Source organism: Parasteatoda tepidariorum, chromosome 7 (genome assembly GCF_982258835.1).
Source record: "Parasteatoda tepidariorum strain Cologne lab strain chromosome 7, Ptep-v5.0, whole genome shotgun sequence".
In the NCBI taxonomy this organism is placed as follows: domain Eukaryota; kingdom Metazoa; phylum Arthropoda; class Arachnida; order Araneae; family Theridiidae; genus Parasteatoda; species Parasteatoda tepidariorum.
The window spans coordinates 33,357,562-33,385,320 of record NC_141761.1 but is presented as its reverse complement, the minus strand read 5'-3'; the positions used below and the strand labels follow the sequence as shown (position 1 = coordinate 33,385,320).

General features: G+C 32.4%; 1 protein-coding gene across 1 annotated transcript; it reads left to right on the top strand.

Moving 5' to 3' along the window:
* Window positions 1-878: 878 nt before the first annotated feature.
* On the top strand, window positions 879-22,424 carry LOC107450593 (very long chain fatty acid elongase 7). Its single transcript, XM_043039378.3, has 8 exons — window positions 879-1,008; window positions 1,606-1,681; window positions 4,239-4,429; window positions 10,937-11,020; window positions 13,367-13,423; window positions 15,506-15,611; window positions 17,436-17,572; window positions 22,123-22,424. The coding sequence occupies exons 2-8, from the start codon at window positions 1,627-1,629 to the stop codon at window positions 22,339-22,341; spliced, it is 849 nt and encodes a 282-aa protein (XP_042895312.3). The 5' UTR covers window positions 879-1,008; window positions 1,606-1,626; the 3' UTR covers window positions 22,342-22,424.
* Window positions 22,425-27,759: the final 5,335 nt, after the last annotated feature.

The following is a 27,759-nucleotide window of genomic DNA, read 5'->3' as shown; positions in this document are numbered from 1 at the left end:
AAGAAAATATTTATTCAAATACAAAAATAATCGTGTATGTTGCTCTTTTTTATTTCATTTTTCTGTATTTTGTGAATGTAATTTAGCGTGTGTGTATCAGGAATTTCTCGAAGAAATTCTCCGATTTTACTTTTTGAAGGCACTAATTTTGGACAAAAATATTTACACACACATTTGTAAATTTAAAATGTAAATATCTATTCTGCGGCAGACAAAGCTCAATTTTGTTATTGAATATTTTGTGTGCCTGTATGTAAGTTTTAATACCAACCTTTTTAAAGTTTTATATCTTAACAATTAGATATCTGTTGCACATTAATTGTTTAATACATGGGTGCAGATTAAAGATATTGTAGCCCGAATTTTTTAATATGCAATTAAATATTTTTTAAAATCTACTTCTTATTTTTATTTGTAATTCAATACTTTTGTTTTGTACAATTTGGTAAAATTCTCACAGTAATATTTCTTGTTCCTTCAAACATAAAAGAGCCCTACATAAAATTTTAATAAAGTTGCGGCCCGCCATTTGATTTGTGTTTTTAATTGTGGCCCCCGGCCTCATGTAAGTTGGAAACCCCTGCTCTAGATGAATATAAGAGCTCATATATTTTTTTAATAAATTTTCAGAAATCCACCCAAATCACATTCGAAAATGGAAAAAAAATCATTAGAGAAAAAAACTATATTGAGACAACTTATTATTCAATTTACTCAATTCAATGAGTTTAGGGATTAAAAACTAGCATGATATTGAACTTTAATAGCAAAATGAAAAACATTTATTTTAAAAATCTTAAAACAAAGAATCACAAATAGAAAAACTTATTCGATAATAAATATCAGAAATACTTATGACATTTTCAAAAACATAACACATTAAGGAAGTATCCAACGTCGTTTACCTCAACAACTTCCTACACCCGAAATACAATTAGAAAAACTAATTCTCACTTGGCTCTTAAAACTGCCGAAGGTAAGAGGTCTGTTCTCAACATTTTATCAGAGGTGAGCCATTAAGTTTTTCCTGACCATTCCTATTAATAAATTAATACTTATAAACGCAAATATTGGTCGTTTTATGCATAATTGAGACAGGGTTAAGTCTCACATTTCATTGTCAACAACAATACAATGTGACATCGCTAAGTCATTTGTTACTATGTTAATTTAAGGCAATTTATGGCGGTAAAAGCTTTTTGGAATAATGAAATGAGGCAAAAAAAAAGAGGTAAACCTCTGTATGATATTATTGTTGTGAAATTTAGTTTCTAAATTTGCTTAGTGGTCTTAATATCTTTTTCAACTAAGAAAATTTTTTTTAAAAAAATTATTAATTTTTAATAAAAAAATATCCTTTCCTTAAATAGTATTTATTTCCAAATGCATTTAGAATTTATTTAAAGTTTAATTTAAAAATAGTAATAATAATATTTTAATTTCAAAATTAAATTAATTTCCCAATTACCTACTTATAATTGGTATAACTAAATGTTATTTAAAAATAGGAAAAACTATTTTTTGTTCCGTGTTTACTTATGAATCCTATTTCAACATTGTTTAATTTCAATGTTGTTTAACTTTAATGTTGTTTAATTTTTATAGCTCTCATCAAAAGGATCTATAATGGTTATTCGATTTATTTACGAATATTTAGAAGATTTCTTAATCGACAACACAAGTAAATATGAATTTTCATTACTCCTAGACTAACGATTTCTCTTTATTATTTGTATTTAATTATCACTAGATTTTGATTCAGTTCAGAAAAAAGAAGTACACTAAATGCAGAAATATTTCAACCTCGTCTTTTAGAGGGGGCCGGTGTCTTTCATTGGCCATTTAAATCATAAATACAATTAATATGACATAAAAAGCATTCCCGCAACAGCCTCATAAGAGCCAAGGGGTCATGGATGTTAAGGCTTCACGATTTAAGTGACCAGCGGCATAATTGTGGTAATGTGGTCAGTAATGAGATCGGTCGTTTTTACTTCCCAGACTTGCTAGAATCCGATCTGAAATTAGGAGGACTTCAAGTTGTCTCCTTAATCTCAGTCCATCGCAACAACAACTCAATGCTTTTTTACACTAAGCTTAAAACCTTAACCCTAATTTGGACACTTTCGAATCTGCTTGTCATAACTTTCTTTTCGATTTTGCAGATTTAGTTTAAATTTCGAAAATGGCATACTGTTGACAGGGTAAGAAGTGTTTTATAGCGATTTTGTTTTTCACATGACGGTTCTTACGTCTCAAAATAACAGGTCTTCAATTGACGATTTTTAACCACAAATAGCAAATCAGGTAACAAATACTCGTATACAAGAAAGACTTAAGAGAGTCTCAAAGCACAATTATCACTCTGTAGGCTAAATGGCTTCAAAATACACAGAAAAGAGTAACCCGAAAATATATGCAATAGAGAGACCTTGCAGCGCAGCCTAGTATAGAAAACATCATCCATATGGATGTTTACTTTACGAAACTAAACTAGATCAGCTAACTTCTGGTTGCTAATGTGCAACAGTGAGTATTTCTTCCAGTTAAACACTACAAAATCTGCATGTAATATCATATGCTGCCTGATAACAAGTGTAAATGGTCAATATTCACTCCTGATGCTATTTACTGGCAATTAAACGATCAAAAGGTTCGACTAATTTTATTCTATTGGCAAACGTTTTTCCATTCAACCATGACGGTTAGCCACTTACGTGGAATGTTACAACAATGAGCATTTCTTCCAGTTAAACACTACAAAATCCGCATGTAATATCATATGCTGCCTGCTAACAAGAGTGAATGGGCAATATTCACTCCTGATGCTGTTTATACTGGCAATTAAATGATCAGAAGGTTCGACAAACTTTAAGTCTGTGGGCAAACGTTTTTCCATTCAACCGTGACGGTTAGCCGCTTACGTGGAATGAAATACAGAGTTTAAACTAGTTACGCTGTAATAGAAGTGAGGCAATCAGATCGTCATCCGAAATCTACTACAGTGAAATTCGGTAATAATGACAATTCATAATAGCATATGAAACTTTTCTTACAGCGAGCTTGTTGGTTGATTGTTTGTAGTGTTATGGACATGGGAAATAAATCAATAATCAATAAATAAGACACTATATGGGACAGAAGAACAAGCTTGTTGTCATAAACAAATGCGCACATTAAATATTTAAATAGCAATATAAAAGACTGGAGACTAAGAGTATGTAATGGCTTTTGGCCCTTTAAATAACACTGAATGATAATTTTATTACTGAGCTGTCAAGAGGGTGAATAAGGGAACAGGTTTGCTGTCAACAAAAGGTGCATGCTTTTGAAGTGGGCGGCAGGGTTACTAGAAATGGCAGAATTTTTCGTTTGTTAGAAAAAAAATGACTTGGGTGGTGAATTTCCAAGCACGTTTGCTTCGTAAACACAAGAGAAAATTTTATTATTAAAATAAAAGGAAAATGGTGTTCGTTTATCACTGTTCGATATTAATGCCAGAAATAAATAAAAATTTCTTCATTTTGCACTTTAATTTTTGGATTTAAAAAAAAAAATTCCCAATTGTGGGAGAGGTGTGTAATTTTCAACTCGTTATAAGCATACAGTTTTTGCATCTTTAATATTACTATTTCAACGATAACTCGGAAACTTGTAATCGGAGACTTTTTGTTTCGGAGATGCCGTACTATCGTTATACGAGCTTTACTTGGAAATAAATTGTTCATGCCTGTATTTGTGTAAAGTAAGAAATACATAGTGAAATAATTGAAATCATTGTGAAAGAATCTTTGTGTAAGAATATGGAAGTCACTTGCGAGAATTAACACTTGATGGGCTTGACTTGCTCGAAATAGAATGGAAAGAACAGCTGCTAACGTAAACAAATGCCATTCAACTATAATTCAACATTTCAACTATAATTCAGGATCGAGATACCCACACTACGTCATTTGCAGTCATCCCATTACAATAATTTGTTATTTGTGTCATTTTTCCCTTTCATCATCAGCATTGGCATGACAGCCCTTTGTGAGCCTGCGCCTTCCTCAGAAGCTTTTCCCATTCTGCCCTTCTCCCAGCAATTGTTTTCCAGTTCTTTACTTTTAGGATGGCAAAATCCTCTTCTACACAGTCCTTCCATCTCTTTTTGGGCCCCTTTACCTATTATATTATCTATGAAAAGGTACGTTATTTATTAAGGGTAAAATTGTGTTAATTATATCAAATATTTTCAGATCCAGTCGTATTGACTTGGCCTTTAGTCGGCAATGCGGTGCTTAATTTTGGCATAGTTGGATTTTATCTTCTATTTGTTCTTTGGTTGGGACCTCTGTATATGAAATATCGGAAACCATTTGATTTAAGAAGGATAATGGTGCCTTACAATGCAGCTTTAGTTGTCACAAATGCCATCATTTTCTACCACGTAAGTTATCTTATATATTTAAAAATGTTCTGTTCCATGAAAAAATTGGTTTAAATGAAGTAATTAGCTATTTCCATAGAGAAAATATAATCAAAAGATGATCGTACGTCATAGGTAAAAAAAAAAACTCTGAAGTTTGTTTTATTTCATAAACGCTTCGAGGTGCGGGAAAAAAAAAGCTTCGTACACGGTAAGTTGAAGAAAACCTCTGTTATAGAGCATGATTGATTTCATTATTCATTGATTAAGTGAAACTTAAGGTGCGTTCGTTTGTGATTTATTACGCTGGGACGTGAGGAAGTAATTTCCCAAACAACTACGTAATTATAACAGTTTGCCATTACTTACGATGTTCAAGCTTTGTACAGTGAGCAAAACAAAAACATGTTTTTTCCTGCTTTTCTCACTAGACGATTTCGTCACATTACAGTGAGGAAAATCACAAACAAATAACTGCACGTTGTAAACGTTTTTCTTTTTTCTTACTTTTTCATTCATTAATGTCAAGTTCAAAGGTGCTCCAAAACACTCACTTAATAATTCATTTCTTTTCGTATCTCGAATTGTATTTAAATTCGAAACTCTCATTCGTCATTTTTTTTTCACCAGGCCGAGCAGTATTTCCTCCCCCTTTTTTTATTGGGCACAGCCACTTTACTGTACCAAGTCAAGGTACCCCAAGGCAATTAGTAAAAAAATCAAGAGAGGGGATGTGGACCTTATTGGACAACCCATGTAATACAACTGAAAATCTGTTCTTATGTGTACATGAACTCCAGTAACTTGAGAGAGCAACCGATTGAGAGTGCTTTCTTTTCTGTTGTTAGCAAATATTTATGAGGTAGTTATTGTAAAAAACCAATTTTCCTTTGAGGCTTAGTTTGAGCGTATTACTTAAAATCAGTTGGTTAACTTCAATGTTACAAATTGAACTTTCTAAATAACATTTGACGATCGTCATTGATTGATATGGCTTTTTAATTAAAAGATTGCTAAAATTTCTTAGATCCGTTTCCAATTTTCCTCACTCCTCTCATACAATATTGAAAAAGAGTATTTTTTGATGTTTCCATGCGTGTTGCTGTTATGGAAACAGTATCGTTACAAAAATGACTGATTTCTTTACTTTCAAAAGAACTAGGAACAGACGAAATCTAGAAAGAAAATGAAGTAACTGCTTATACCTCCCTTAACTCAAAGATAAAAGTAAATATTCCTAAGGGTTTTTCACTTCCTGTAGGTTTGTGTAAACAAAACCTTAATCTAATAATCATATTTCGATGGAAAATTCTACGATAGTCTAAACTTACTTATTCAAAAGAAGAATATCAACGAAAGCTGGAATATCCAATCAGCTTGCGAAATGGTATTTGAACATATTTGATTTAATCCAGTTTTACTGGGTAACATTTTACATCGAACTGTATTTAATAAACTGTCTTCAGGTTCGTCAATAAATCGAACATAATGTTGGTTATCCAAATTCGTCGAAATTCTATTTTTCAGCATATGACAACGATATTAATTACATATTAATTAATATCACTTACTAATTATTAATAAATCAAACATATTACTTAAATGCATAATAATATAAATACTTAAAACATATTATTAATATAACTTAGTAATTATGTAATAAATCAAACATAAAAAAAGCTATCTTAATTCGATTAATTTTTAAATTCTAAGAAACTCAAAAATTAGTAGTATTCGATGAACTACAATTTGATTTTATGCAGACTTTACCAATTTTCATTTCCACTATTAGTAAAGAACCAGTATTTTTCAGAAGAGAACCAGTATTTTCATTTTCCCCAGGGAAAAAATTATTCAGAACCTTTCAATCCCTTCAAGACCGTGATTGCATGATTCTCCCTTCACATTTCTCGTTATGATATATGGATGGTGTTTTCAATAGAAATGTAAACAATAACAATCTCGAGCTCGGCACCTACTCTTGTTCCGGTTAAAAAGTTTGCAGCTGCTTATTACATGTTATTCTGATAGGCGATGCTTTCAAACGGATAATTTTGTTTTCAATAAAAGAAATAAATTAGATAATTTCTGAGCTCAAATCTGCCGTATTTCATAAGATAATGTTATTATGTAATTCTGGGGAGTTTGGAGTGAAAATTTGTTTTAGTTATTTTGTTATTTATTATAAAAAAAGGTGACATAGTTGCTAGATTTTGAATAACTCGCTTTTTTATCAGTCTTGATTTGGCCTCTTTCCATTTGTTTCTTACTGTTTGTTCGTGTTGCAAGCTGAGCGCCATCTTACGTTAGTGTTAACACTTTTAGTGTTGTAAACACAAGTATTGTTAGCATTGTAAACATAAGTAATAAGTAATCAAATACATTGTTTGCAAGAATCTCAAAACACAATGATGGCAAATGGCTTTAAAATACAACTGAAACAGTAACCCGGAAATTTAGGCAGTCCCGAGCTTGCAGCGCTCCCTAGTGTAGAAAACACCATCCATAGTCCCTGTATAAAACGAATGACCTAGTGGCTAGTAGACTTGTGGTCCAGGATCACACGGACGTTGTCTACACTCGCATTGCGTCTTGTATTAGTAAGTGCATATACCCTTTAGTACACATAAATTTGAATTGTGCGGGCATGGGGAAGCATTTCTTTCACCGGTACTGATACGGTTAATGTCGATTACACAATTTCTGTGCAGGTCGTCGGGCTACCGAAGCGGGGGTGCCGTCCCCTCTGCAGAGGATCAAAATTGTGATGGAATGTCTTCGGATCATCCTCAAGGATGTTTCCCAGACCGTCGTCAATAGCCCATTGTGCAGCTCTAGTGCGACGTAAATGAACAACAACACAATTTCTGCCGAAAAGAGTTCTGAAGAAAATTTTTCCGTAAAGTTCCCTACATTTCTTGTCCTTCATCAAGAAAAAGGGAGGGGTGTTAAGAAGAGGGAGTTGCTTGACAACTTGTTCACCCTATTTTAAAAGCGAAGCTGATGCAGAAGTAAAAATTAATGTAATGCAAAAAACACAGCTATTTGCAATATAACTTCTGCAAATTTAATGTTGTAGAAATGAAGAGAAAATTCAGAAAATGAAATTAAAGTTCACTATAAACTAACTACCAACTTCAGGTCTCAAAGTGGGCCAAAGAAAAAAATCAGAACAACATTAAAAAAAAAAAAGAAAAAATATAGGACAAAATCAGAGCATTTTTTAGAACAGTATACATACGCCATGACCATAACTTTCTCATACAAATTTTTAAGCTCAATAAAAATTATATAAGCATTACTGCAGTTCCAATTCCTTTCAGACAATTTAGTGTATATATAAGCTATTGCAGGCTTATATGTTTTACTATTTATAATTTTTCCTTACTTAGGTAGAATGAAAGAAATTAAAAGAAATTATGATAAAAATAAATTAGTCAAAAGACAGGCAACACTTTAAGAGACTTGCAAGACCTGGGGGTAAAGAGAGATTTCATTTACAGAACTATCGGAAGGTATAATGAGATAGCTTCAGTCGATGGCCGAAAAAGAACTGGCAGACCATGGTCTGTTATGACAAAAGAGACTGTGAAAAGGTTCAGGGAAAGGATACGAATGATCTGCAAGCAAGTTAGCCCGAGAGTTCAAAATATCAAGGGGATCAATGCTGAACCTCGGTGTGCTAAGTTTATCAAAAGAGCGAAATTCATAGACTTTCAGAATCTGTTAAGATAAAAAGGCAGCTAAAGGGTGCATGGAAAAATTCTTGTCTGGAACGCTGGGGATGAGTTTGTCGCTTCAGAGGAAATATTATTTGTTTTGCTGCAAAGTCTCAACCCCCAAAATGATAAAATATGGTCAGTTTCTAATGGCAACAGATGGTCAATTTCTAATGCTAACAATGGTCCCTGAGAGCCAGCATTATGTTCCGTGTTATCAAAATGCTTTGCCTGTTGGTGGCTATTTCAAAAAAAGACAAATACCCGTTAGTTTCAGTTGTAAATGGAGTAAAACGCACAGCATTATGAAACTGAGGTTTTGGATAAAGTTTTACTCCCGAGCGTCCAACGTATGTATGGGGTGAATTATTTCTACAACGAACAGGATGCGGTGCTGTGCGTCGTGTGGTTTAGGAATACAGCAAATATTTAGCTTACTTTTTGCTGAAAAATGAATGGCCACCCAACTCCCCCGATATGAACTATTTTGTTTGTTCATATATATGATCTGTTAGCTTAATAATTACAAAATCATCAATTTGAGCAAATTTAAAAATGTAATTGCAAATATATGGCAGTAAATGCCAAATGAAACTGTAGGTGCCGCATTGTGATTGGACTTGAAAAGAGAGTTCAGATGATGAATCCTGTTGGTAAGGCTTAATATCTGAAACTATCTCCATGATCAGTAGACGACCAAAAATTAAAGCAATTGAATTTTGTGATTCCTACCAGCATTATTAGTTTAAAAAAAATTATTGAATCAAAAATCCAAATATTTCGATTCTTCAAATCTACTTTTTAAAAATCGGCATTTGCCATACTTAGAAAATGGTATATTCTGAACACACTCAATTAGGAATATCAGAACAAAAAGCTGAAAATCAGAGCAAGTAAGGACAGCATATTTGCTATCAGGAAAATCAAGTATATCAAAATGACTACGAACCCAGTAGTTTTTAAGCTTTATGGAATAAGCGTGTAAAATAATGTCAGTTAAATGGGAGTTCAGAGGAAATCGTCAAAAAAGTTCAAGACAACTGAGTGTTCACTATAGCCCAGGTTCATAAGACGCATTTGCATTTTAAGAATCTATATTATATAAAACGCTCATACGTATGTATCAATAAAATCGATGATATTTCTTTTCTCGCGTTGGCAACAGTTTTCATTTTTAATTATAGGCTTCGGAGCGCAAGAGCACGTAGTGAGCATATCACATGTCTAATCGGGTGAATTCTCACCAAATTATCAAAAACATTCTCACAAAATTATTTTCATTGAAGCCGATGCTTTACATCCGGCGTTCAGTACTATTTCATATTGTTTTACAACACATGGTTTTAGCCCTCTGGTGGGAAAGACTTTAAAACAAAACTTACAACAGTTACTTTTCTCAACAACTGAAATTTAGAATAGTTTGATTAAGAAAAATATGTGAACTGTTTGCAATTTCAAATTAATATTGAAATGCACAGGTTTAGAATTTTCTACAGTGAAAAGTTTTCGAAACTTCAGTGTTCAAAAAAGTATACAAAAGCTAGACGTTAAGAACCTATCTAATGAGCGAGCATCTGATTGCGAAGCAATCCGAAATGAACTGCGAAAGCAGTTCCGGGGGTTGGCGAGTGCCAGCGAGCAGGGGGCGAAGCGTCCTAGTCATTTATAGTTTTCATATTTTTATCCAATTGAGCCATGGTTGTTGCCAATGAAAAAAAAGCAGCTTTTTTTCGTGGTTATTTTAGATTTTTACGCTTATCGATATTCCTCTTTTATTCCTACATAAGTTAATTTTAAAATGTGTATTGAATAAGGAAAAATCGATAAAATTTTACTGCTGAGTTTTTTAAGTTAATAGATATTAAATTGGCTGCGTCTCAAATCTTGATTTTCTTTACAGGCTGAAAAAATTATAGTAGTGAGAATTACTTTCATCTAGGCTTGATTGAAAAAAAAATGTAGTTCACGAAGCGGGCTATTAACTATTGTTCATTTACTTTTAATTTTTGAATGCGTCATCGTATGTTTCTTAGCATACGTGTTTTTCCTAGTCAAGTATAGAGGCTTGACTAGATCATGTGTCCAGACGTAAGATTACAAAACAGCAAGCATGCAGTTCTACTACTTCAAATCTGAGTTGCCTCTAATTGGAATTTAATTGCCGCTTCTCTTTCAAAGTTTAGCAAGGAAGAAAATGCGTTGTATTTCAATCACTGATACTATATTGCTCGGTAGTCCCTGCATTGATGTATTTCTTTTTAAATTTAAGGGCCATTGACCGGGATGCTATTGTCTATTATTCCTAACATTGATGTTTTTTACTATAAAGTGCCTGTGCCTTGCATGCACTTACTTGGTGTTCCTTACATTCAGGACTTATTTTGCATGGAAACTCATCTCCTGTACTTCTTTTTCAGTGGAAATTAGAATACTATTAATATTGATAAATAACATATCAGGCGGGGAAGTTTGTCATCTGATTATCAATCTCTATTAAACAAAGATGACAAAACATGTTTTCATTTGTAGTTAGGGAATGCAATTTTTGTTAGTAGTGGTAAACTTTAAGGTAAGCTACAATCATTATGTTGCTAACGTACTTAAAAAGGTAAATTAATTCTTACAAAGTAACGCCAATAACCGAGTACTATAATTACTAAAATAACTTACAAATGCGAGTTTTGAGTATTACAATTACAATAGTAACGCACCAAACGAGTACAATGATTGCAGAAGTAGCTGATGTATTTAAATTTACAGAGGTAATGACTCGCTCTGGCACTTATGTAAATTTTTTTATATTTTATAGTATGCAAAAATTAGATACAGTGGTAAAGCAAAAGTGAGCTGTGAGGTACTTGAACGACTTGATGATCGACCAGATGTATATAAAGTAAGTATGCTTTAATACATGTGTTCTTTAAATTAAAAATTCGTAATGGCCGTCGCCAACGCCACTGTTTGGGTGTTCAGCTGAACGTTGCATTTTGCTTTACTGCGCAAAAACAATATAACTAAAACTATAGACTCTGAAACTTGAAAATACTAACGCTTGTAGATAAATGTGCAGGAATTACGATGAAATAAAAAAAATTAACTTTCGATAACTTGTTCGAGAATGTTTTAACTAACTGTTAAACTTGTTAAAAAAATACACAGACTTTAACTACAGTTTATTTTGCCAGTATGTATAGTTTGTCTAAAATAAGAACTCCCCTTCGTCTGGACCCGTGGTGGTGACTATGGCAACAAGGTATAATTTTTTCAAGTAGGGGTGTGGGGTCATTGTTTCGGACACGTTTTGGCTGAGGTCGGCGAGAGAGAGAGAGAGAGAGAGAGGGAATCTTTTTCTTCGGTTTATTGTGTTATTCCTAGAGAGAAGAGAAGCTGCCCTTCCTAAAATATGCTATTCTTGTTTTCACCGCAGCAGACGACCTCAGACTTTGTGTGCGGGAGGAGTTCTTACCATAGACAAACTATACATGCTGCAGTCAGTGTCTGATTCCAATTGACAGTCAATTTCGGATCTGAGTTCTTCACTTGTTGGTTCCAGGAAATGATTTCTGTCATTTACCTCTTCTATGTCATTATTTCTTACAACCAGGCTACAGCATTCCCTTATTTTTAACAACTTCTAGAAATTCAAGATATTCAAACTCGAACTCAGTAATATATCTGAGGTCCATTTTGTTTGTTTACAATGGATTAAACGGAGATAACTAGCGCTGGTGAATGCGGCTGTGTGTCTTAGAAACTTAGAATTAAGAAAGTGTGTAGGAAAATGCACAGAGAATATGATAAAGTAAAGAAATTTAACAGTCGATAGTTAGAAAATTATTTACTGTTAAACTTGTCGGGGAAAATGCCAGACAGACCACACCACAGGCAGCAAGAATGCAACTACAGGGTTTTTTGTTCTATTTTTTGAAATTCCAATTTGTTCGAAAGTTATTGCAATTTTAAGTGCTATTTTTGCGATTTTTTTTCCTCATTTTTGTTTTATTTCAATATCATTATTTATTTATTTATTGTTGCTTTACGATAGCTTTACTGTGCAAAATCCATAAGACTTAGAAACTTGAAATTAAGAAGTTGTGTAGTAAAGTGTAAAATGAGCTCGATGGAATAAAAATAAGTACGATTCGATTGTAAGTTCAATAATAATTATCTACTAAACTTGAAGTAAAAAAAAACCATCTTTGTCTATCCATTGAAATACAACAGAGATGAAATGCAATGTGCTGATAGGATCATTTTGTATTAAAATTTTAATGAGAGTTTTTAAGAAATTTCCCTTTGTTCCAAAGTTATTGCAAATTTAGACGCTTATTCGTGATATTTTGTGCTTTAAATATTGACTATTTATTCATTGTTATGAAAAATTATTTTCCTTCACGAGATCTTTATTTCTTTATTTTATAATTTCGCGCTCGAGTAGATGTCAATCTAAAGTAGCAAAAAACTGAAAGAGAGAGATTGCGTGTTGTCAGTGAAAAATCTTAACATTTATAAGAAAAAATTATAAAAAATTTATAAAAAGAGCGATGAGATCCATTTCGTATTTGAATTCTAAGTTTTGTAGCTGTCCGGTCTTTTGTAGCTGACTGCCCTTGCATCAGAAAGGTTCTGGGTTCGAATCCAGGGCAAGGCATGGATGTTCTTTCCTTTTCTGTACTATCTGTCTTTACTGTGGGAGCAACGTTGGCCCACCTAATATGGTGTCCCTGAAAGAGAGGCCAACAAAATTGCCCTGTAAATGCCTGAATTTACGAAATGTTAACACAGGTGGGCATGGGAAGAAAAAAAAAAGATAAAAAAAAAAAAAAAGAGTTTCGTCTACGAGTAAAATTAGTGCTCATTTATTTCTTCTTATTATGTCACACGCAATCTGTGTTCTTAAGGTTTAGCTTTTTTTTTTCATTTCAAGTTCAGATGATTATTTTTCAAATCCAGGTAATTGTCCATTCAGTTATAATTAACATCTTAACAAAATTCTCTTACATAAAAGTGAAATAATTGTATATTTTGAAACCAAAATGTTCCGTGTTTTTGTGGAAAATATTGATGGTTTAAGACAAAATAAACAATGATGAATGAGAATCAATTACGGGGGTGGTTAGCGGAGTGTGCAGGAGGTGGGGCCACACAGTTTTGTTTTAAATAATCTAAATTAATAAAGGCTAGAGTAATGCCTTTTTGTGTTTTTATTTGTCAATAAAGCTCTGTTCTTGTGTTTTAGCTTGCTGAAATCACATGGTATTTTTACATATCCAAATTTGTTGAATTATCTGATACGGTGAGTAAAATTTAATTATATTTTGTTTTATAATTAAAACTATGTGATCAGAATTTCTGATCAGCGGAAATTTAGTACAGTGAAAGTAGCACAAAAATATTCAAAACCTGGGCATCGAAAAAAAAATGCTTAAACCTGTGACAAACTGTTTAGTACCTTCCTCGCCGTAAGGGGTAAAAAATAGAATGATATCTTGCATTGAGGTTTGCCGAGGATGGGGAAAGAGGGGAAAGTTGGGTTGAGACTTACATGCTGCTATTTAGACACACGAGGTATTGTTTCAGTTGTAATTTTTTTTAAGCTAAATCATTAGGTTCCAATTTCAAGACTGTGGAGCTACTAGTTAAGTCAACAGAAATTATCGTCATCATATTATAGTCAACAGAAATTCTGATTACTTTCCGGATAGCTGGAATGCTGAAATTTTAACTGTAGCTCAATACCTGATAATGATACAAGTCTTAATCGCTTCTTGACCCCTACAGACAAAATGCATTGCCATTAGTACTGGTCTATAAATCGATATATCGTGACATATCGATTTAACTCCTATATCGGCAGGCCGATACAGCGACTTTCGTTCCAGGCGATGCATCAGAAATCTGATTTAAGCAGTCGAGTAAAGAAAACGAACGATATAGCGATATACGATAGAGCGATACAAGACACGCAAGGATCTTCTCTTACGTTCCGATGCCAATTCGCGCTGTGGAAGACGATGTTCGTTTCGTTATGTGTAAACGGCCTTCATTGATGAGCGGTAGAATCAGAATCAGTTTTGAGAACATATATCGTGATCTCGCATGTTCGTTTTCGCGCCTCATAGTTTTTTTCTTTTTCTTCGTCGCGACTTGATATCGTTTCTTGTAGATCATTTTCAATGGGACTGACTTTGTGATCGCCGTCGTTACCTTGTTCTGAACGTAATCGGAATTTATCTCCATATAATAGTCAACAGAAATTTTGATTACTTTTCGGTTAGGTGGAATGTTGAAATTCTTAAATAGTGCGAAATGCCTGTTGTAATTGTTAATTTTTTCCTGCGAATCAGAATTTTATCGGCAGACTACTGACTATGAGAATTTAATTTCAACCCGAATTTCAATCACTTCCATACCAGTTAGGAGTAATGAAAATTGAGCTGGAGCTCTGTGTTGGATGATAATAAAAGTTTTATTATTTCCCGATTTCTACAAATAGAATTTATGTCAGCATTTTATCACAGAATAGAATTCATTATCCATCAAAATTTCAAGCACTTCCTGACTAACTAGAGTACTTTAATTTAAACTTAACTCAGCATGTGATGCCTATAGAAGTTCTAAAAATTGTGCAAGTAAACTTTATTGCCCATTTATAGCCAACCTATTTCTTAAATTTCGTCCCGTTCCACCATTAACCCCTTAACGATCAGTTAATTTTCAAGAAAACGGCCATATAACTGCTTAATTTGCCAAATACACGTATTTGGTAAGTGTTGACATCTAGTTTAAAATAAATTAACTATCTGTAATTACCTTAAAATTATCCTGGTACTGCCATCTGGTGTGTAAAATGAGAAATAAAATGTTTTCTGGGCAGAAGAATGAATTATTTTATTCTTATTGGCTTGTTACGACTGAACACTCAAGCCCGGAAATTTCACGGGAGCGAGAAATAGAGGGCGAAACCTCACCCCGTCATTTTCACGGGAGCGAAAAGGAAGGGGTTAACAAACTACTCATAACAGACGTAATATTGAAAATGAAATAATAAAATAAAATTTTAAAAATCTACGTTTTACTAGTAGACTAAAAAGAAGAAAATATTTTTAAAAACTTCGATAGCTTTGCACAAAATTTCTCACGTCATTCAAGAGTCATTAGGTTCAGCGAAACTGAATTATTATTTTCGTCCTTTCAGTCTGCTTAAAAAAATGCAGTTTTTAAAGTTCTTGTTTTATTAATTGCATTCAGTTAAAATCGGTTAGTAATTATTAAAACTCTGAGCGGAATGAGAATTGTAACCCGGACTTATAGTACAAGTAAATTTTTGAAAAATGAATACAAAATCTGCGTTTTTTTGTTTTGTTATTGTTTACAGGTATTTTTCGTGCTTAGAAAAAAGGAGCGACAGCTGTCCAAGTTGCATCTAATCCATCATAGTTCTGTACCTCTAATGATGTACGGATTGCTGAGATCAGAGCCAGGTAAGCTCAAGAGTTTTTTGAAGACGTGCGATTAAATATTGCGACACACCCTTGAATTCTGAAGCATGCCCATTTATGGGAGTAGATTGTTCCATTTATTATACAGATTGGAAAATGTAGTGTGTCTACTCCTAACGTTTTTTTAGGTGTTCTAATATAGAACATTATGCCAGTGTTAAGTATGCCGGGAAAGTTAAGGCCAAAGTGTGCGATTCAAATATATTATTTATCAAATTAATTTGTTGTTGTAAATAGTCTTCTGTTATTGATAATAATTAAAAAGTATTAACTAGCTGGCCATAACTTAAATTACCTACACAGACGGCATTATTATCTTCTTTTTAGCCAAAGAGTCCTGTTCTTCCTACTCTGATATTTTTCCTGAACTTAATGAGAAATCCATGGCTATCTCAAGGGAAAAAAATCTTCAAATTACTTGCAAAAAATCTAATAAATATAAGAAATTATAGTAAAATAAAAATCGGTTCATAATGTAATAAACTCTTAAGAGTCGAGATGCTTTTGAATGCATTCTATTAGAAGAAAAGAAATGTTTTCTTTGTGAGTTCTAAATCCTGCAAAAAATTCTACCTATTGTCTATGGGCAGAAATACGTTCTCTACCTTACTCAATCTGTAGAAGAAAGTTAATAATTAACTATTACAAAATTAAATTATTTCTCTTAAAACACAAAAAGCTATTGAAACCTAAAGAGAATGACTGTTTGGTACTTAATCCACCTTAGTTAAGTATTCAAATGTAACAGACAATTTTACAATCAAATCTTGCCGAGGGAGAAAAATTTACTCAGTAACTAATAGCACGTGCCATGAAAAAACAAAATGATCACCTATACAGCAGATATCAACTACATATACTGAATACAGTAATCTTCTTTTAAGGAGGGCAAAAAGTAACAACGGCTAAAATACTCTCAGCTATTGTTTTTTTCCTTCTAATTAAAAAAATACACCATTGAAAAATGTTTATTAAATACCGTAGGTTTTTTTCTTAAAAGTACAATTTAATTCTAACGTAATTTACGCTTCAATAGCTTAAAATGTTTGGAAACCAGTAAAATTTTATCTTCATAAAATATTAATGCTTTTATTTTGCAGTCCCAACCAGTTGCATATAAGTTAAATATAGTTGTAACCTAACTTATAATAGCTTATTATTTGAATTATTGCTTCTCTAAGTCGATTTAACAGCAAAGATTTGAGATTTGACATGAAAGTGGTTTTATCTCAGTGATGCAGACATTATCAGAGGCTTAGGTGGCTGATTTTATTGAGACTACACCAAAAATCTTACTTAAAATTACTTCATAAAAATAACATCACTATCTTTCTTCTTAGCTTAACAACAAGGAATTTCAAATGACAATGCGATTTATTTCAAACACAGCGAGATGGAAGTCACTGACATTAAGAAAAGCGCTTTCACTTTGGCATTGATTTCTGTATTATGTGATATAAATTTTCGAAAATAAAATGTATCATTTTTTAGAACATTAAAATATTGTTTGAGAACCTTAACATTTTTTATTACATTAAAATATTTAATGGGCCATTAGTAGAATTTAAAACTACTATCAAGCAGAAATAAAATTAAAAGAAACGACAGCCGATACTATCAGAATTTCATCGTTAGTGCCAAAATAGAGATTGAGGATAAATACTTCTGCATTAATCAAGACTTAAGTGCTTTATTTATGCTTTTTTCAATCTTGTACTCAAGACCATCAATATAGTTTTTTTCTTTAGAGTTTTTCGAACGAACTTCATTAATTTAAATAAAACTGTCTTTTTACTTTCTTTTCAGGTGGCTATAATACAGTTTTTCCAATTGCGAACTCCTTTGTGCATATTTTGATGTATACGTATTACGGAATATCAGCTCTAGGCGATGACGTCACAATACACTTGACTTTTAAAAAATACATCACCATGTGCCAATTGGTAAATTATTTTAAAATGAATTTAGTTTACAATCAGTTATTTTATACATAGTTACATACCAATTATTTTATGGTTCTGGGATTACAGACTTTCAGTAGGAGAGATACAGTACACTTACTATGTTTACTTGCTAGCGCAAGTAAACATAGAGATCTGTAGTTTTTTTGTCAACATTGCCGACTTCTATCGATTCCTTGCTTAGCCGGTCATTCTTTTCATATTGCCTACTAGCCATGACAAGTACTAAGATGGTCCTAACTTTGGCGATAATCAGTCAAAACTATTAATTAATGTCCTGATAAGCTTTTTTTTAAATTTCGATATCAATTCTCGCTTAGTATAGACGATGGAAAATCATATATAAATGCATGTTCGGACATGTTTTCCTGACCTAAGAGTGACGACGCAAGAAAGAAAGGACACGACCAACACTGACCCCCTTGATCACTAGACCTCCTTTTCCTCGTCAAGTACTGATCAAGTACAAGTGCTTAATGCACGCATCGTTACAGCTTCTGGGAAAGTCCGGAACATGACTGGTATTTTTGAGAGCATAAGATTTTCCATTCGCCGGAGAAGTAAAGCCTTGCACCATGGTTCGAAATTTCTAACACCTTCTTTGATGACAATCGCTGTCTTTTTTAATTTTCTCATACTACCCATGCTTTTTGTTTGCATCACTGAATTTCTAGCCTTGCTTTGCTAGACGATTTTCTTTCATCCAAATCTACAGTTCTGAAAGCTTAAAACCGCTGCCATGAATCTCAGTGCATACATACGTTGAGAATATTATGCAAATGTCGTAGATGTTAAAAAATTACCCTAAATAACTAATAATTTTTGTGTGGTGGTCGGATTTTCAACTGACTTCTGTATTTCATACTACTCCCACGCCACGCTAATAACAGAGCACCTCGTCTATTATTGATTGCTCTATCTTAAATTACTGATGTTCTATCTTTTGTAGCAATGCTAAAAATATCATATAAAGTAGTTTTGACCGATGCCATGGCTAATACCTGAACTAGGATGCATCTTACTTAACTTTCATGCCACATCGCATAACGCAAAATAATAAAACCTATTTTATGGGGTTTTTGTAATTTTTTTATATTTGTAATTTTTAAATTCCTATTAGATTTTCAAAAAATTTTTTTTTTTCCAGTGCCGCTAGATTTCATTGCTAATCCCTCTAGGGGCTATGGATAACGTTTCCTACGTGATGCTCCTACGTGAATTTTTATCAATTTTTGGAATTCCAATCCAATACAATTTTCAGATTTTGGGAGTTGAACTCTGAAATTATTCATATTTCAGGTTAAAAAGCACTAGTTCTAGCGGTACTAGTCGCACCTTGAATGCGTGTAATAACTGAGAATTGGCAATAGTTTTCTCAAAATTAATTTGCTTCTGGGCGTTACTTACTGCCTAACAAATGTTGTACTGCCTTATATAAGAAGGAAAATGCTTGCAGAAAAGTTTATAGCTTATAGGGACTGCGACTTATCGTATCATGATTTTGTTCCTCACGTTGGTCGAAATTGCACAGAGATGGTTTAAGGACAGTCGTACGAAACGATGGCTTCAGGCTGGATTTCAGCGGCACTAACAGCCAGAAAGGCAGAAATGGCCAAAAGGGATCGCGCTGTCGCGATTCATGAGTCGAAAAATGAAGTCCTTTATTAGGTGACAAGTTTCTGTTCTGACAGATATGAAACTTTTGTATTTTCATATCAGTATGGCAAACCAGGAACCACATTTGAAGTTGTATCAGAGACTTGAATGTCTTTAGTGGTAAAATCAACAACTAAACTGGACACATAAATGGTGGCACGTCTTCCTTAAAATTTGCTCCGGTTCTGCTTCACCACATGGCCGTAACCGTATTTCGTAATTTCATAAAGAACGCTTTTTGGCATTCAAAATTTTTTGCCATTCAACATGATTTGTTTGATAACTTTTACTCTATATCTGGTTGCCTACATCGATTATATATTTCATGATTAAAGAGAATTCAAAAGACATTTTTTTCTTGGATAGCAACAAAAAAATTTTGCAGCAATTTTTTTAAAAAAAATTAGTAGCCTGTTTTGGAGACTCAATGTTCAACTTTCGCAGAGGACTATTAGTTGGATTAGCGTTTTATACATAATGATTTTCGTTCCATTATTAATCGTAATCTAAGTTGGTTTCTTAATTCAGTGAAGCATTTGGCGATCAATTCTCCAAACAGATCACTATCGTACGCATCAATCGGCGATCAATTTCAGCATTCACTCTATTATTTTTTAGTGACAATTGTTCCTAGATATTTAAATTTAGTGACTTTCTCAAAGCTGTGATCATTCACCAAATGTAATGCAATATCAGACTCTTGTATGGTCACGACCATAAATTTTGTTTTATGTTCTTTGAGGTTTAGACCCATTTTTTGGCCTCTGTCCAAAGAGTTACAAACGCCTTAAAAAAGTCTTGATCTTCCAACAACATCAAAATCGCCCGCATATGCCACCACTTGAATGAATTTTTGTCAAAAAAGAGCCATTTGTTGTGATCTTTGCATTTGTGCTGACTCTTTCTAATGCGATATTAAAAGGCAGGCATGATTAAGCATCGCCTTACCTAAAACCATTATCAGTAAAAATTGTCTCGGAAAGATCATTTCGGTATTTTGATATTACATCAATCGCTTGAAAGAGTTACTTTCACGGGATTGATATTTTCTGTGGTCATTGCTTCAAATAGCATCTTTATGATATCGTATGCTACATTGAAATCAATAAAAATATTACACGTGCCGACACTATATTCTCTGGTTTTCTCTAATATCTGTCTTACTGTATAGATTTGGTCAATATTAGATTTTCCTAATTGGAATATATATTGGTATTAACGGATAATTTTTGCCACATGATGAAGTAGCTATCATATAGTATATTAGAGATTTTAAATATAGTATTTTACCTTACATAATGTACTAGTTGAAAAAGTCTTCTTGTTTCATTATTTTGAGACTTAAGATTTTACAAATTTCTAAATTGCTCTTCTAAAAATTTCCTTTTCTTTTTTTAGCAAATATTTCTCTTGTTTTCTTAGTTCTTAATGCTTCAACATTTCTTATATGATTTTGAATCATTACTTTATAAGCTTTATTTTTCTTGGTATTAGCTTCTAAGCATTCAGCATTCCTAGTGCATATCTCTCTTGGTGCATAAGAGAACTTCTTTAGTTGTTTTCTGCAGTTATTTGCTTCAATGTCGTCTTGTCATCTTCTCCTATTGATTCTTACCTTGAGCGTATTCTCTCGATCACTTTAAATTTATAATTATACATTACTTTTGGTTTACTCATTTCTTTGTACGATTGGTGATTTAAATATAACTGCTTTTTTATCTTATAATATAATTCATTCAATTTATATTTGAGTTTAATTGAATACTAAGAAGTGAAGTCTGCATTTACACTTCTGTAGCTACATACATCCATCAAGATGTTCTTGTGTCTAAAATCAAGGTAAGATCATGGTCAATCTGATTTGTGATATTTTAAGCCGAGATTTTCAAGAAACTTTATGTATGTCTTTAAGTTTAAACATGGTACCACCAATTATTAGGGTATTAACAGATGCAAAATCTATCAGCATCTTTCCATTATCATTACTTTCATTATGAAGACTTTGACCACCAATTGTCAGGCTGAGTAAACCAGTGTTCTCTATATTTTGTTAAAATGTCTAATTATTCATCAGGTACCATGTCCAACACTTCTTGTAATAATAATCTAAAAATCTTTCCGTAGTTAGTTAGTTTGAAGTATATATATACATCGAAGAGCCATTACATTATGACCACCCTGCTAATAACATGTAGGACCACCGTTAGTCCTCAAAACTGCTAGCACCAGCCGTGACATTGGTTCCACAAGGTGCTGATAGGTAGTCTGACGACGTATCTGGTACCAAGCGCTCACCAACTGGTCCTGCAATTCCCTCACATTGCGAGTGTAGTGTGGCAGCACGAATTTGGTTTTCCAAGTAGGACCACAAATTCTCTATCGGATTAAGGTCAGGTGAATTTGGGGGCCAAGGCATGACTTGAAAGTCACTGGAATGTTCCTCGACGATTCGACCCTTATGACATGGTGCATTATCCTGTTGGTAAACACCATCCCCCGCTGGAAAAACTGTTGCCGTGAATGGGTGAACCTGGTCTGCAACTATGTTCAAGTAGCTTACAGACGTCAGGGATTGTTCTATGAGGATTATAGGTCCTAATGTGCCCTATGAAAATATTGTTCCTGGACGAGAAACCATGAGAACCTGGGCGAGCCCACTGTTACAGATGGAGGGTGGTCATAATATAATGGCTCTTCGGTGTATATATATATATATATATATATATATATATATATATATATATATATATATATATATATATATATATATATATATATATATATATATATATATATATATATATATATATATTCTAATTTTTTTATTTTTGTATAAATTATTGATCGATTTTATGAAATGTGATATTTTCCAACAGGTGCAGTTCATATTTGTACTCTACCACATGTTTGTAACTCCATTCCAAGGCTGTAAAATATCTCCATTATCGTTTATCATGAATGTGTTAATAGCAGGATTTTTTATGGCGCTTTTCCTAAATTTCTATTATCATGAGTACATCAATAGAAGATCGAATAGAGAAAAAGAAATTAAAAATGGAATCGACCACTTCACAAATGGAAAGAAAGTTAAATAGTTTCACAAATGATAATTTATTTCATTAGCTTTTATGACACTTTTGTATAACATTTTAACAATAATAAAAGTTATAAAAAGATATTGACTGTGTATATTAGATTAATAGTTCCATTTGCACTTTTAATTATTGCAGTAACTAGTAGTAATAGGTAGCAAAAGTGACTTTTGAGGTACAAGTTACATTTTTGGAACTTTAAGAAAATTTATTTTTCTGCTATGTAAGCAATGTAGACGACATTTTTTCAAATAAAGCTATTAACTTCCAAAAGTCTCATTCATATTTTCGAGTATTTATAATAAATATTTGATTCAAATTTTAATGTAGGCTTAGACCAGTCCCTAAGTAGTTAAAAACAAAAATAATTAGATAATAACGGAAAATTGTTTCAAAAGTTGTGGTTAATCCCCTTCCCTGAATTGAGCTCTAGCTGCCATAATACTTAAAAAAATAGTTTTGTGCACATTAATTGCTTTAAAATAACAAATTTATTTGCAAGACCAGAGCAAATAGTAAGACAGAAAATAATTATCATTTACTCGTCGTAGTTATGCTTATCATATGTACTGTACGCAAAATAAAAAATGTCCACACGGAATAATTTTTGATCTAATGATTGGATCATCCTGTGGGTCTTAAGATTCAATGGTTTAAGGGGGTGACCACAAATATGGTAATTAATTACTGGATACGATATTCTAAGGTACGAAATCAATCACAAAAGCGTTGTTTCTCGGAATAAATATTTCTTTTTTGTCCCTCGAAAGATTAAAATTTCTGACCTCCAAACTAGGTACTCTGAGAAATAGGTAACCCCGGAATCTGGATGAACATGATCCCAATAATTTGGAAAGGCGAGCTGTCCAAAATTTGGATCCCTTAATGTTAATTTTACTCTTTGGGTATTTTGCTGTATCTCGATAAATTTTTAAAGGCATTGAAAAATATCTGCATGTAATTATAAAATTAGTTTATCCAAAGATATTTTCATGAAAAAAATAACTTTTAGTAAATATTTTTTTTTATTATTTTATTTAATGATAGTTGAAAAAAATTTTGAACTTTAAGGTACACAATTTTTTTCATCATTTTAAAGAATGTAATTTTACATAGCAAAATACAAAATTTTGTACAAGTTATTGCTCACTATAAATTATATTGTGTTTTTCAAAATGTACTTTTTCACAAATAATGGCTTAAAAAGATATGACGTGGCTGCAACTAGCTTTTTCTTTCTTTTATTTTTAGTTGATCCACTTCAAATGCGATAAACAATAAAGCTTAAAATTCTTGTTTAAAGAAAAGCATAAATAGTAATACCAGTAATTGTTTTATAAAACATTTTATGGTATTTGTGTCATCGTAAATTTTTTTCACTTCATGTGTGAACATTGTTATTTTAGACAATTTTTAAGTGCTCTGGTCAATGATTGGATTGAACAGAGCATGAGATAAATTAAGTTTTGGTAAGTTCGTCACCCATAACTGTGTGAAAAATTCAAGTCGAAACTATCGATGTGGGCGTTACTTTCCAGCTGTGCCACGCCTTTTCTCTGATTTTCTTGCCTGAACCTTATTTAATGTTCCGATATCCAGATGCCACAGCATCTACCAAGCGAAGGAACAAAAATTGTGCAAAAGGGAGGAACTGCGGAGAAATGGAGTACAAGGGATATTTAGAGTATTTGTAGCAACCTTACTTACCGGCGAATTTTGGAGGATACAATATTAAAACTAAGCCGTATGTTCGTCAAAATGAAGCCTTCATAAAATCTCTCTCAATATTTTTTGCGAGTAAATTATGCCAACATTTTTGTTGTATGAGTCATACTATTAAAAAAAAAATATTGCTTTAAGGGGGTTATAAATATTTCATTTAATAAGTGCCCACCAAAATGCAGCGAAAAAATGTAAAATATCAACCGTGAATGGTAGTTGAATTTAATTAACAATACAAAAGGGAATGCTTTAGTGTAAAATAAAAGGAAGAATAGATTAATCCTGAAATGTAATATAGTTCCATGTTTTAAGTAAACAACGCTAAACTTACTTGAAGACACGTTTAAAAAGGAAATAAAAATTGATTATCAACAAGTTCTTTTCGAAAAAGAAAGATATTAAAAAAAGAATAAAGAAAAATAAGCACAAGGGGAAAAATTTGAGAAATAAAAAGCACAAGAATAAAAAACTGCTTTTAATACTGCAATATACATAGCTGAAACACGAAGTAATGAAAAGATGTTTGTTTTAAAATTTTGATGACTTCAACTGACGATTATCACTATATAATAAGTGCAACTATTGATGCTTAGAATAATTTTAGAGCTGCTGAAGAGTGAGTCTGTTAAATAGCCAGGAAGTGAGGAATGTTCCTCTATGTAAACTTTAAATTAATCCTTACTCATTAATTAATATCTTTAAAAAATATCTTATCTCCTTCAAGTATTAGCATTTCGTTATATGTTTAATTATATTATATTTTGATACTTCAGCCTTAACTATACGAGCTGTTAAATCCATATAATTACTAAAGAGTTGATTTTTCCTGGAGGTTCCTTTTAGAACTTTTTTTTTCTAATTTCCTTTGTTTCTTCCAACCAATGAAAGAGAAACTTATATACCCGTACACAATATTACAATCATTTGACTTTTCTCTCCATGTAACGCAATTAATGCAGACGAGTTGAATCAAACCGCACGAATGATAGAGTCCCAATGCTTGATCCAAGAGTTCCCTGGTTTTTTGGGTTTCGATCAAAATTTCGAAACTACGGAGTTGAACATTGATAGTCGTAAACAAAAAAAAAAATAGATGAGCTGATTCAACACCAGTTATAAAATAAAATGAGATAATTTGAGTTTCTGTGTTGATAAAATTTTATTTGAATAATATTTATTATTACAAAATTAGCAAGAATAAACGTTAAGTTCAGAATAACATAAGATTATTTTAAATCTTATGTTGAAAAGCAAACGAGAATCGTGTTATTTCTAAAAAGTGCTGTAGCATTTAAGATGAAAAGAAAACTTTTCAGAGGTGCACAACAAAAATTTATGCATATATGTCACATTTTTCTTGATGTCTTATCATAAATTTAGGGTGAGGGAGGCGATTATTTTGCGGTCTAGATACTTTCACTTTGATATCCTGTGTCTTTATTAAAGGATATTGCTTGACCTTTAGTTGTTGTTCTCTGAAGGTCAAGCATCGTAGGACTCAGCAAAGGAGTTCAATTATCATTCCCTAAATTTGGAACGGGACAGATAAAAAGGAGACGAGCCATTTCCATCAGTTCTATCGTTTTGGTGGCCAACTTTCTATTTTTGCGGTAAACCTTTAGAGAATGGAGGCAGGTATGAAAAAAAAATTATAGCGAAATGGAAAAGTGTCGATATTGCACCAAAATTGTTGCTATAAGTTCGCCTATATTCATAAATCTTCGGGAGTGAAACTCTGCTTTTGCTTCAATAAGAAGTGTAACGGCAAGTTATGTTTTTGGAAATGGAAACACATAATCAAGAGAGCAAAATAATACATAATAATACAAAATAATACATACATAATAACACATAATCAAGGGAGATAAAAATGGACTCTCAAAAACTGCTTGAAAGGTCAGCGAAATTAATTTTTTCGGATTTGGAAACTTTACTACATGCTGCTGACGTGTTAACACGAGCCGATGTAAAATTACTTGGGAACAATATTACAAACGCTAGATTATTTAGGTGTTACCAAAATTGCCAAAGGATATATTCGAAACCCAACATGCCCTCGAAAAAATAGATATCAATACAATTAAGGGAGAAACATTTTTATTGTAAAATATGATAGATGAGTGATATTTCCAAGCATATCAAATCTAGTTTACATAGAGCCTTAAGTTTACAGAACTGAATGAAAGATAATACTCGTCGTGGCCGGAACTTTTGACACAGCACCAAAATTTTTCATTTAAATGTTTACTACCGACGGGTATTATAATGAAAATTATATACCCTTTGTGTTTTGTTTACTGAATGAAAAAATGATGGACAGCTACGCCAGCACATTCAAGGCTTTGGTTTTGAACATTTTCTCCCAAAACCATTATGTGGTCATTGAGAAAGCGATTTAGGAAAGCATAAAAGATATTTTTCTTGGAATTGAAATTGTAGGCTGTCGGTTCTAGTGTAACATTAGTTTCGATTTCGCACCCAATTTTCCGATATGAGTGAAAGTATTATTCGAAGTAGACAAAAATCTTTCGAGAACTCATAATTCTAAGCCTTTATTGAAAGATTTGTCACTTGTAAGACGCATTACACTATAAGTTAAAAACTAGTTTGATAAACAATTTTCATACGGATTGCAATACACAAAAAATTACAATAGTGGTATATAAGTTCATTAAAGTATACTTTTTGTATATGTTGGTATTTTATGCGTATATCGTTCATGGGCTGCAATAGCGGCACAACTCAAAAAATCATGTTTTGAGATAAGTGGGTTTAAAGTTTTCATTGTTAAGGAAAATGCATAAGAAATGCTTTAGTTTGCTTAAACGAAGATTACCTTCAAGTTGAATTATGAGTTGTGCTAGTATTGCTGCTGAAAAGAATGTGTATTTTCCTATTTACGCATGTTCTTAGTCCAAAACGCGTGTTTTTTTAGTTGTGCCATTATTACAGTCCATGAGCGATATGTTGAGAGGCATGGTAACATTTTATGTATGTAACATTTAATGTATTATGTGACATTTTATGTATATGTTGGGAGGCACGATAGCATTTTATGTATACATGTTGGGAGGCATCTAACTTGCTGGTTTTGAACAAATGTATGTAAATTTCTATTTATTTATTGCTGTTTGAATTATTATTTGATTATGGACCAAACTAATACCTTAAAAATAAACAATATATGAGCAATGCAGCAAAAACTTTCCCTTTTTCTTTTAAGGGTGCTTTAAAGCCAAAACGCATGAATTTCGCGTTTTTTTTCCAACGATAATGTTTGTAATATGCATCCATTCCCCAATATTATCGAAGCGTTTAAGCAAATAGATCTAGCTTCTAATTAAAACTATTTAGATTAACAAGAATTTTAAAGTCTTTATTTTAAGATGAATTCCATACTTTTAGATTAATTGTTTTTGTCAATGTATGAAAAAGTAACAGATAATTAATAAAAGTGGCAAAATAAATTTTTTTAAATTCAAATATTAAACTATCGTCAAGCCAACAATTGTTGTAATTGAAAGAGTGAGTTAGGAAATCAATATTTCGTAATTACTTACGGAAAATTTGCAAAGGTCTATGATATAATATATAAAGGGTTTTTCTTTGAAAAATGAAAGTTTAATACTTTCTAACACATGTAGTTGTGAAATCAATTTGTTAAAAGTTACATATTGATCAAGAATTGGAAATCGAAAA